The following is a 12,473-nucleotide window of genomic DNA, read 5'->3' as shown; positions in this document are numbered from 1 at the left end:
TTTTTTTTTTTCCCTTAGCAAAAGGGTTCCTATTTGCAATTGTTTTTAGTGGTGGCAAAATCTGTTTGAAGCCTTTTTCTTGTATGCATTTTCTCGTCCTTAAGAAAGGCATCAGTGGTCTCCAGACATAGAAGCATGATCTTCTCTTTGCTTCTGAAAATGAACAGGTGTGACTCCCCACACACTGAGAAGAAAATATGCTGCACTAATAATTGGTCTCAGTAGGAATCAAACAGCATTCTGTTGTGTTTGCTGCTGTCCAGTATAATTTCATATTTCCCTTCTCAGATAAATTGTATCCTTAAGTGTATTACATAGTTTCAGAAATAATTACAGAGAATAGTATTAAGTGGGAAGGAGACAGTGTACTCTAAATTTAACACATTCTTTTTCCTTTTGCTTGTTTCATTGGATATGACAAAATGCACAACAAAATAGCTTTGTTTCTTATTTTTTTCCTCTAAGAAAAACAGGCACCCATTGCTTACCTACTTACTGTGTGGCCATGACCTCAGGAGCATGTGTGTGGTTGCCTTATTGCTCTGGTATTCAAGTTGTGGGTGATGTTTACCTTCTCTGCCCGTCCTTGAGGAATCCGAATTCCTAGGGAACACTGTGAGGTGGTGGGGAAAGCAGTGCAGAGTCCGAGTTAAAATTTCACCTCTGCCACTGAGGAGCTGTGTGATGACCTGGCCTCAAAGGAACTTAGATATAGCACTCAGTAAATGTCAGTTGAATTTGAATTATTTATTCATTTGACAAAATCGTAATGCATGTGCACCACGTGTTAAGGTTTATTCTGTCTAAAAATAACATCTGATTAGAGATGATGATCATCCCTTTCATTTCTTTCCAACAGTAGTTTGCATGATTCTAGTATATGATCAACCTTTGCTTTAGCATCAGTCCTTAAAGATTCAAGCCTTTCCTTTGCAATAGTCTTCTAGGAGAGTTCCAGCATGGAGGAGGTGAAGGTTGTTGGTACTGTTTTGATGTCAGCTTTCTCAGCAGTGGCGAGAAGCCAGCAGTAACCTTGCCAAACCAGAGTCTTTCTAACAGCATCTGTTGGGAAAAAAGTACATCGCAGTTTCACTGGAATAACTCTGACTTGCTGAATTCGGTCTTTCTGGTTGGCTCTGCAGAGAGATGAGAAATTTATGAGGAGTAGAAGTACATATACACTTTGGTTGGTTCAATGTGTGATAACATTCATCACTAACGCTGGCATAAACTTTGAATGGCTTAGAATAAAGGGCAGCATCGTAAACTGTGCTCTGCGATGGGGAGTGGGAATGAAGTTGCCTCCTTGCAAGATCTGGTAAGGTGGCAGATGGGAGGCGGCAAGACGGCTGCGTTGCCAGAGCCTCCTGCTCTTTTCCTTGTGGAGTCTTCACCCTTAATGGGCATTTTATTCTCTTTTTATTGAAGCTGAGGCAGAAGTGTCTCCCACGATTTTGTCCTCCCATGTAAAACTTTCTGAAAGGCCATGAGTTACAGAGATGGAATGTCATGCCAAAGTCTGGGCTCCCAGATTGAATGAGTGCAGGTTGAAACATACATGTGCTATTTGAGGAAGCTGATTTTATCTGCTTTCTGGAGCCTGAGTGTTTCAAATGTTGGGCAATGGTCTTACGCTGCCATAGCAGGTCAGGCTCTGTAAACACACTCAGTACTGTTTCTTTATAGAGTTTAAGAAGTTCTTAGATTTAGAGCGACACAGAAAAAGGATGTTTCTGTGAATAGCAGCAAAGAGTTCCTTTAGGATGCCTGAAAGGATTGATGTCTTTTCCCAGAGGGCCAAAAAGATTTCCACAAACTAATCATCATCGAACACCTACTGCATGCTCAGCAGTCTTTTGAAGTTGTAGAGGAAGTATATGATGTCTTCTTGGTCCCTAAAGAACTTATGATAATAATAGTCTATTATTAATACTAAGTACTTACTAAATGCCAGGCACTCTACTACTGGCCTTATATACAGATTGTTTCATGTAATTCTTGCAACAACCTATGAGATATGTATTATTGTGCCCATTTTACAGATAACGAAGCTGAGATTTAGAGTTTAGTAACTTGCTAAGTATCTGGGCCAGGATTTTACTCCAAATCGAACACCTACTGCATGCTCAGCAGTCTTTTGAAGTTGTAGAGGAAGTATATGATGTCTTCTTGGTCCCTAAAGAACTTATGATAATAATAGTCTATTATTAATACTAAGTACTTACTAAATGCCAGGCACTCTACTACTGGCCTTATATACATATTGTTTCATGTAATTCTTGCAACAACCTATGAGATATGTATTATTGTGCCCATTTTACAGATAACGAAACTGAGATTTAGAGTTTAGTAACTTGCTAAGTATCTGGGCCAGGATTTTACTCCAAATCTGTCTGACTCTAAAGCCCACTGCACGTCCCTGGGGTGCAGTTGGAGAAGCAAGATGGACTCACGTGAAAATGCATACTCATCGCCAAAGTAGGTGGTGTCTGACGGTGGATACAAGGCTGTGAGGGATAGCTAATGTGTGGGATGTCAGAATCAAGATTCTATAGGATCTTGGCAGACTGTATAAAAGTAATAAAATGAAATATAATGGAGATAAATGCCAAATCTCCCATTTAAGTGAATATCAGCCATTTAAGTCTCGAGGAGAGGAAAATGGTTTAATAGCACTCTATGAGGGGAAAAAAGGACTCAGGAATTTTAGTTATCTGCAAGTTCAAGGTGGATCTGCAGTAGAACAGTGGCTGTCATAAATGCTAATGCAGTCTGATGCTATATTCATAAAGATATGGAATCTACAGAGGAATAAGTGAAGACAACAAGGTGATCAGAAAGCTGTAAGTTTGGCCACATGAGAATAATTGAATCCAGTTGGTTAGAGTGTGGTGTTGTAACATCAAGCTCAAGGGGTTTGATCCCCATACCAGCCAGCTGCCAAAAAATAAAAATTGAATGAATTAGGGGTTTTGGGTCTTCAAGTATTTGATTCACGTGGCAGAAGTGTTAGACTCATTCTACCAAAATCCCTAGGCTCCAACCAATGCATGGAAATGTGTACAGGGAGAGCTGGACTCCATAGAAACTGTCAGAACTGTTCCAGAATGACTCAGGCTGCCTTGCGAGGTAATGAAATGTTGAAGCGAAGGCTGAGTGATGTCACAGGATGAATTCTGTGGCTGCAGGTGCTCTAGGGGTTCAGAGCAGAGGAGAGTCAGGAGGCATTAGAGATGGTTCTTTGAGAAACTGGAATATGATAGGGTTTAGATGTTTGGTGAGGGAAGAGCTCTTTAGGTGAGAAAAAGTAACCAACATATGGGAAGATAAAGAAAAAGAGAGGGACATTTTTAAAAACTTGCTTAATTATTGAATAGGAAGGGTATGTGGCTTGAGTATGCCTTATAGTGCTAATTAGGCAGGAGCGATAAGATTGAATAAAAGGAATCTAGGGTAGCACATAACCCCACAACACTTATATTACTGGAGGCAAGAGAACGTTTTTTTTTTTTTTAAGATGACCTGTAAGGGGATCTTAATCCTTGACTTGGTGTTGTCAGCACCACACTCTCCCAAGTGAGCGAACCGGCCATCCCTATATAGGGATCCGAACCCTTGGCCTTGGTGTCGTCAGCACCACACGCTCCCAAATGAGCCACGGGCCAGCCCATAAGAGAACTTTTTAAGGTGCCATTTATTTTCTGCCAGTATATTTGATAAGATAGCATTAACCTAATACATGACCCAAACCTCATCTTATTTGCAGGAGACTGACTTCAGCATGATGAAATAAATAGGCATCTCTTTCATTCTTACTTAAAAACCTCCGCCTGTCTGAAGTGTTTCAAAGGAGAGCTGTTAGCCATTGAACTGTACCAAGCACATGTTGTACTGCCTGCTTAGTTTTAAAAGTGATGTGGTTGGAGATAGGTCAAATCATTATCCCCCTATGTCATCACCACCCTGAAGAGGCAGGAGGGACCCCACCCCAGGTTTAGTTCAGATGTAGAGACTCATACACACCCCCACGAGGCTATGAAAAGGTTTGTTGCTTACATATTTGAAGTCTCTGGGGAGACAGGGCAGACCTCTCCAGCAGCTGTGAAATGGCTTGGAGAGCTAGGAAAGCAGACTGGGTTTTATTGAGTTCAAGGAGTGGGGTCAGGATGCAGGTGGTCAGGGCCTTGCTGGTTGTGAATCTCCCATGGGTGCCAAATTGGGGAGCACCTGGGTTTTCTTATCAGCCTGCCCAGATGTGGGGCAGAAGCAGCAGAGGGAAGGCCAAGGCTTTGAGCAGTCAGACATCAAAATGAAGTCAGACTCCTCCTTATGGTGTATAGATAAAGATCTTTTCCCCAGGGCTTTGAAGGGAGCTGGTGTGAAGAGTACATCCCACCCAAACCTTGTACTTTGTGTGTGCGTGTGCACCAGCTAACTAAAAGCACGTGTCGGCTCACGTCATGCCGTGAACTCTTGTCCAGGCCTCGTTGCCAGTGCATAACCAGGTGCTGCCTTCAATTGAGAGTGTGGATGGTTCCGACCCTTTGGCAACTCTGCAGACGCCTATAGGTAGACTGGAGGCAAAAGAGGAAGAGGAGGAGGAGGAGGAGGAGGAGGATACAGAGGAGGATGAGGAGGAGGACGGTGAAGACACAGATCTGGATGATTGGGAGCCAGACCCACCCCGACCCTTCGACCCACACGACTTATGTAAGTGGGGCCCCGGACTCTGCAGAGGAAGCGCTGTGCCCTTTCTTGTGAGTGCATGTGTGTGTGAGACCATGGTTCACAGGCTCCGAGTCCTTGCGTGTCCCAGACACAGCTCTGCGTGACCTGTGAGGGAGGGGCTGACACTGCTGTTGGCTTCCGATTTTCCTGAGGAAGATGCTGAAGCTCAGAAGAGGCTGGGCAGCCTGCGCAGGGTCCCACACGGATGAGTGGGGGACCAGGTGTCTGAGCCTAGGCCTCTCTGGTACCAGAGCTTCAGCTACCAAACTATGGAAGTTTGCCCAACCTAGACGATCCAGCCTTTTCAACTTTAACAAGTTTGCTTTGCCATGTTACTTCTTTCCTAACAACCTTTTAAAATGCTTCCTAGATCCCAGGCGCGGGTGCCCTACACTCTTAACTCATTTAGCACTCTGCACAGTCTCCTATGGTCATGTGATGCACTGAGAGGTGGTCTGGCTCCAGGGCTGTGCCTTTGGGTGGCCACAGCATTGGACTGCCTCTCTGGACTGCCTGCCCAGGGGTTCTGCCTCCACCTCCCAATCATTGTTTCTTTCCATTGATTTTCATGCTCACATGGCAAACTTTTTACCTATTTATTTGAGTTACTGAGGCTATTCAGAACTTCATGGTCTCACCCCATTTCTCCTGGACCTTCCATGTGGTGCTGGTAAAACCCATCCACTTGGGGCCAGTGTTCAGCTCTGCGTCTAATCGTGATCCAACAAAGAACTTCCTCATTTTATTTTTCCTTGAATTCATAAGTTTTCAAGGCAACCCCTAAGTCAAGTGCGCAGAAAGTCACTTAGTCTTATAAATATTAACACAGAGTAACTCTCCATTATTTGAGAAATGTAGGGATTGAAAACATGTATTTCCTAAATCAGGTCACCACATAGCCGGAGTGGGGTAAAACATGATTGGTTAATTAAATATGTTAAGGGGTCTTGGGTGTGACCCCTATGCGGTCCAGCCACTTGCCTCTGTTTGTGACTGTACGTATCTAGCTCTGGCAGTTAGTGTGCAGATGGGCACTCCTAGAAAGCAGAGATTGTAGCTGGCTTGATATACACTGAGTCCTCCTTGAGTGAGCTGGAAATGAGAGTCCTGTCAGAGCTGGGTTGATCGTGTCATCCAAGTGAGCGAAGGATGGGAGGTCAAATTCATTTGTTTTAGCATTATTGTTGCAGATGGGCACTCCTAGAAAGCAGAGATTGTAGCTGGCTTGATATACACTGAGTCCTCCTCGAGTGAGCTGGAAATGTGAGTCCTGTCAGAGCTGGGTTGATCGTGTCATCCAAGTGAGCGAAGGATGGGAGGTCAAATTCATTTGTTTTAGCATTATTGTCAGACAGTGTGCATTGAAATCTCAAACTGTCCCACAAATTTTCTGTTTGGGTTAGGCATGCCCAGGTAATGAGGCTTCTACACTCCCTTCGAGGAACTGAGTTAAGGGTATTGTCAGGGTTTTTTTGTTTGTTCTTCCTAACAGGTTTACTGAGATATAATTTACATACTATAAAATTCACCTATTTGGTGTCATCAGATTCTGCAATATTTAGCCTAAAAAACTTTTTTCTTCTTTTCAGACATGCTGTAATTGATTTGTAAATTTAGTGGCCACTATTTGAATTACTGTCCAGCAGAGAAAAAAGTCACAGCCTACATATTAGTTTTGGCAGGCATAAGCAAATTCTGCCTGATTTTACAGGAAAATTACAGGATTTTTATGGGTCTGTGAAAGCTAATGTATTACAACTGAAGAGATAGTGCCATTGGAGAAGATAATTTAATTTTGGCTTGACAACTTAGATTTGGGGACTTTTCAGGTCAGAACTTTTTACCTGAGACCAAATCATGTGGAGGAATTTTTTTTGAAGACCTTCTTTCTTTTGCAGGGTGCGAGGAGTGTAATAACGCACATTCTTCCGTGTGCCCAAAGCATGGCCCCTTGCATCCGATCCCCAACCGGCCCGTGCTCACTCGAGCGAGAGCGAGTCTGCCCCTGGTGCTGTACATAGACAGGTTCCTTGGAGGAGTGTTCTCCAAACGGCGCATTCCCAAGCGCACCCAGTTTGGCCCTGTGGAGGGACCCCTCGTCAGGGGGTCTGAACTGAAGGACTGTTATATTCATCTAAAGGTAATTTATGCTATATCATAGTTCACACCTGTTCTTCAACAGTTCAAGGGGTACTCATCTTTCTCATGAGTCTCTTATTTCAATTTCATAGCAGTCATTTGCTAGTATTTTTCTTTCTAGGTTTAATTTATCCTAAATGGAAACTTTCTCTCTCTCATTGATAAAATGGAGACTGCAGTTCTGAGTGGGGTAGGTAGTTGTTAGGGGCTGTAGTAGTCTGCTTGGGCTGCCATAATAAAATAGGACAGTCTGGGAGGTTTAAACAACAGAAATTTATTCTCTCACAGTTCTGGCGGCTGGAAGTCCAAGATCAGATCTGGTTTCTTCTGAGGCCTCTCTCCTTGGCTTGCAGATGGCCACATTCTTGCAGGAAAGACTTCACACGATGTTTCTTCTGTGCTTGTGTGTGTATGTGTGCTAACCTCCTCTTCTTATAAGGACCAGTCACACTGGATTAGGACCCGCCCTAATGACCTCATTTTAACTTAATTACCTCTTTAAAAGCCTTATCTCCAGATCTAGTCACATTCTAAGGTACTGGGGGTTTGGGCTTCAGCAAGAATTTTGAGGGGGACACAGTTCAGCCCATAAGAGGGGCTTTGAAAGCCTTTCTCTCTTTCAGTAACTTTGAGTGTAATACAAGGAGAATTATGTGGTTTTAGGTAATCTGCTATGTGCCAGTAATGTTTGCATGAAAACCACTTTTCAGTTTTGAAACAGGTCTGTCCTGTCCAAGCTTTCATTACAGAATAGTTCACTGTATATTGAGGTATATTTATATTGATCTGTGTTCTTTACATTTGATGTTTTTGTTTCTCCCTAACTCTCTGCTGTCTGCTTTTTGGATAGCAACTCTGAGAACTAAGAAAGGGCAGTAGAAAGGGGTGAATATTTGGGATGTGTTTTTTGAAAAATCAGCCGCTGTCATGGGGAGGTTTTCTTTGGCCTATGCTCAAAATCTGCAAGCAAGAATATACTTTGTAAAGAGAAATATCTGTCTCTGGGCTGCATATTATAAATGAACGCAGTTGAATCCCCAAAAGAGGCAAGTTGTAATGAATTGGAGAGTATTGTGCTTGCATTTTCTGGCTTATTTATAGCATTTTTTGTTGTGTTAGTTTTGTGAAATATTAACCAAAGCCATGCAATTAGATTGTTAACTTTTATATTTTACCAGGTAATTCTTCTATAGGTGAGGCTTCAGAAAGTATCCTTTTCCTTTCATTTTTGGAAAGTTTCAATTCCAATATCTTTCTCGATACAAAAGGAAGAATCAGGATGTACGGTTAATTTAAGGAGCAGTGTTTTGTATATTATGACATTAATGCATATCATATTGAAGGTTTTGTTTGTCTTTTTGGTATGGCTTTTTACTGTCTCTTTGATTGCAGGTTTCTCTTGATAAAGGGGACAGAAAAGACAGAGATTTGCATGAAGACCTGTGGTTTGAGTTGTCTGATGAGACCCTTTGTAACTGGATGATGTTTGTGCGTCCAGCCCAGAACCACCTGGAGCAGAACCTAGTGGCTTACCAGTATGGCCACCATGTGTATTACACAACAATAAAGAATGTGGAGCCCAAGCAGGAACTGAAGGTACAGTGCTGCACTGCAGTGCCGCTTGCTAGCAACAGTGATTGTTTAGGTCATTTTCTAATTCTTTTTTTCTTAAAGTGGGATTCTTACAAAAATGGTCCTTTCCTGGCAATTTACTTATTGAGTGGCTCCTATGTTCTGTGTACCTCTAATAATCCTGTAAATAAAGCAGAATGAAAAGTATATGGCTTTTGTGCTTGTCAAAGGCCCATATGAAGGCTTTAGGCTCAGGGGTAAGAAGTAGTGGTTTGGGCTGCAGACTGGTGTTTGTGATGGAGGGATTAAAGATGGTGTCACTTAACATCATTTACACACTGTAACGAAGAATTGGTTGGGAAACAGGTGATTTTTTAAAATGGAATTCTGATGTCTGGGCAGGATTTCTTTTTTTTTTTTTAAAAAAAGATGACCGGTAAGGGGATCTTAACCCTTGACTTGGTGTTGTCAGCACCACGCTCACCCAGTGAGCAAACCGGCCATCCCTATATGGGATCCGAACCCGTGGCCCTGGCGCTATCAGCACCACACTCTCCTGAGTGAGCCACGGGCCGGCCCATGGGCAGGATTTCTTTATCTGCATGCTTCATTTTACTCTGAGAATTTTATGTGCTGACTTCTGATTTCCGAAACATATTTTTTTGGGGATAACTCTGTGTTGAAATTTATCTAAATATTTACTCTCGATGACATGATAAAAATTCTGCTGTGATCTTAAGAGAAAATTCTTTTTAGTAAAGCTTATGTTAGGGACATGGCTGAAAGAAGCGGTCAAAATACTCTTTAGCTTTCTGATATAAACAAAAAAATAGGTGAGAAGTGGTTGTATCAGCCCACGAACACTAAATTGCACAGCGCCTCACTGTGGTAAAAGTTAGAAATTGATACCTCTTTAGTAAGAGAGCAAAGTCCTGGATTTTGTTCAAAACCTCTGTCTTTGAAACCATCAGCTAGATAATCCATGTGTAAAATATGTAAAAAGAGATTCATATCTTACACCATCTATCCCAATAAATCCTTGGTAAGAAAAAAACTGAAATGAATACTTCTTAACTGTGCAGGGGAGATTATTTTCTTTTAAACCAATAGATAGAACTATGGCTGTAAAGACAGACAGAAACAAATAAGAATATAATAGTTCAGTATAATGAACAATCAAAACAACAGATAAAAAGGAAGCAACAGAATGGGGCAAATATTTTTTTTTTTTTTTTTTTTTTGAGATGACCGGTAAGGGGATCTCAAGCCTTGGCTTGGTGTTAGCACCACGCTCAGCCAGTGAGCCAACCGGCCATCCCTATATAGGATCCGAACCCGTGGCCTTGGCGTTATCAGTACCGCACTCTCCCGAGTGAGCCACGGGCCGGCCCTGGGGCAAATATTTTTAATACACATTAACAGCTTTAAGTATGAAAACTGAGAGCAAGTCGTACGCCTCCAGCCTCATGCACTCCGATAGACAAATGAACACATTCCAGGAATCGACTTTATTTAGAGGAGGAAGCAAATGGTGAAGAAACGTGTAAAGTTTTTCTCAACATTAATAATTTAAAAACCCTTAAAACAACTATGAATTACTATTTTTGTTAATTTAAATTAGCAGAAATAAATAGTACAGTGAATGTGAGGGTTTAAAAAAAAAATAGGGATACTGATTGCAGAATTGCATTTTTTAACAAAGTGATCCTGAAAGTACTGTTGACCCTTGAACAGCACGGGTTTGAGTTGCATGGATCCACTTATACATGGGTTTTTTCATTAAATATATGCACAGTACTATAAACATATTTTCTCTTTCTTCTGATTTTCCTAATAACAGTTTCTTGCCTCTTAGCTTACTTTATTGTAAGAATACAGCATATAATACATATAACAAACCAAACATGTGTTAATTGTTAATGTTATGGAAAGGCTATTTTTGGGGAGTTAACAGTTACACATGGATTTTTCAACTGCACGAGGGCTTGGCACCCCAATCCCTGAGTTGTTCCAGGGTCAACTGTATGTAGAAAAAATATTCTTGGCTGAGTAAACCAAATCCTTGAAAGTTAGTCTAAGGAAATAATTACAAACAAAGATAAAACTAGAAACATTAGAATTTGATAATACTATACTTCACTGAGTCTAATATATCAATGACTTTAAGGTACACCATTATTTAATGCACCACTAATAAAAAGAAATGCTGCCAATTAAACTATATTATTATGCTTTTTTTCTTTTACATCAGCAAAACTGGTTATTTTATACTTACTGAAGGAGCTATTTTAGACTTACTTAGACATAATTTTGAAATTACGTCACACTTGTGCATATACAAAAAGGCACACTTAGGCAAAATAAATTAGTTAAGGTATAAACTTCTTTGCATGCAGTCTTTTTCTTTTTCCCTGAATCACTGTTTTTCTTTGTCATTGATGTTTGTGCTTTTCTGTATGTTATCATATTCTGTGTCATCAGAGTGTTGATGCTGCTGCAGTATTTTAAAAATAATTGCCTCCAGGATGTTTTCCTAAGCCACTGATAGCCTTTCGGCAAGTTTTGATAATGTGCTTTCCCATTTGACTGAACTCCCCTGTCTTTTTCCTCAATTAAATTATGTATCCTTGTAAGTTAAGTGGTTTTTGATCAAGGCACTAGGAAATTTCTGATGTCTGATGCCTTAATGAGAGGCCCTGAAGGATGCCTTATATTGCTTTGAAATTTCTTTTGTTTATTCTGAGGGAAATGGCAATTTTGAGGGGACCTTTACCTCCATGGCTTGGCAAGGGTTAACAACTCATGGAGTGCTGATGGGGTTCTTAAGGGCATGAGGTAAGAACAGTAGGAAGAGCTTGTCCAGGTTTGTGCAAGAGCAATGAGCTGGTAGCAAGAGCTGCATCATGGCAGCAACTGTAGAATGCCATAGAATGTGAGACACATTCTGATTTTTGAGCCGTTAAAATATGAACAGATATACATGTTGAAATTGATGGATTAGGGTAGAATTTGGAACAGCAAAATTATAAGCCTCCTAAAAGTCCAACCACAGGGGCATAGTTAAGTAAATTATAGAATACAGATTCTATAGACTCTTATTCCACAGTTAAAAATGAAGTCTTCCTATATAAATATTTCCATGTGTTTAAAATAATGTTCCATAAAAATTATATATGATTAATTCATTTAGTGATTAATATATTGAACTCCTGCTATATTTCAGATACTAGGAAAAGACAGGCTGGTTCCTTGTGTTCAGGGAACTTGTATTCTAGAGGGGAAGTGGACAGAAAGGTATAAACAAGCAAAAAATATCAAATAGGGGTAAGCGCCGTGAAGGAGACAGATGGTGCAAAAAGGGCAAATAATGGGAAAGTGACCAATTTAGATACGATGGACAGGAAAGGCCTTGCTGAAGAGGTGATGGTTGGGCCGAGAACTCTGGAATGAGGAGCCGGCACTGCCGAGGGTGAGGGCAGGGGTGGAGGGGAGGAGCCCGACACCATGGGGTGTGGGTGGGGTGAACCAGCTCGGCAGCAGGGTAGGCAAAGGCTTGGGGTGGGAAAGCACTTGCACGTTTGAGGAGCCGAAGGCAGGCCTCTCGGCTGTAGGATCAGGGAGCATGATGGGGGCTAAGGTTGCTTAGCCAGGTGGGGGAGATCATGGAGCCCTTTGGGGAGGATCAACCTAGAGTATTTCAGGATTAGTCTGAAATGAGATGCCATTGCTGGCACAACAAAATCTGATTGTGTGTTTTTTTTTTTTTGTCTTTTTCCGTGTCCGGCAACGGATCGCAACCCCCAGTGTCGCCCCCGTACCGGACCGGGACCGGCAATGGGATCGCAGCCCTCGGTGTTGCTCCCGTGCCTCGCTCAGCCAGTGAGCGGGAACCGGTCTGTATGTGGGATCCGAACCCTCGGCGGGAGCGCCGCCACGCTTCCCAAGCGGCACACTATAGCAGTGCGCCACCAGGCCGGCCCAGAACACTTCTCATTTAGATGAGCTCTTCTCTGCTGTTCTTTTATTTTTGGCCC

General features: G+C 41.9%; 1 protein-coding gene across 1 annotated transcript in view; it reads left to right on the top strand.

Moving 5' to 3' along the window:
- The window catches only part of PRDM10 (PR domain containing 10), a gene marked incomplete at its 5' end in the record, with an annotated part of 59,637 nt that overhangs the window by 8,527 nt on the left and 38,637 nt on the right, over positions 1–12,473 (top strand). Inside the window, 3 exons of the mRNA XM_008586747.1 lie at positions 4,482–4,710; positions 6,627–6,868; positions 8,260–8,463. Of these exons, the coding sequence (XP_008584969.1) occupies positions 4,482–4,710; positions 6,627–6,868; positions 8,260–8,463 (675 nt within the window). The remainder of the gene's footprint in view (positions 1–4,481; positions 4,711–6,626; positions 6,869–8,259; positions 8,464–12,473) is intronic.

This window comes from Galeopterus variegatus, unplaced genomic scaffold (assembly GCF_000696425.1).
Source record: "Galeopterus variegatus unplaced genomic scaffold, G_variegatus-3.0.2 Scaffold4098, whole genome shotgun sequence".
NCBI lineage: Eukaryota > Metazoa > Chordata > Mammalia > Dermoptera > Cynocephalidae > Galeopterus > Galeopterus variegatus.
The sequence above is the reverse complement of the archived record's forward strand: the minus strand, read 5'-3'. Positions and strand labels throughout refer to the sequence as shown.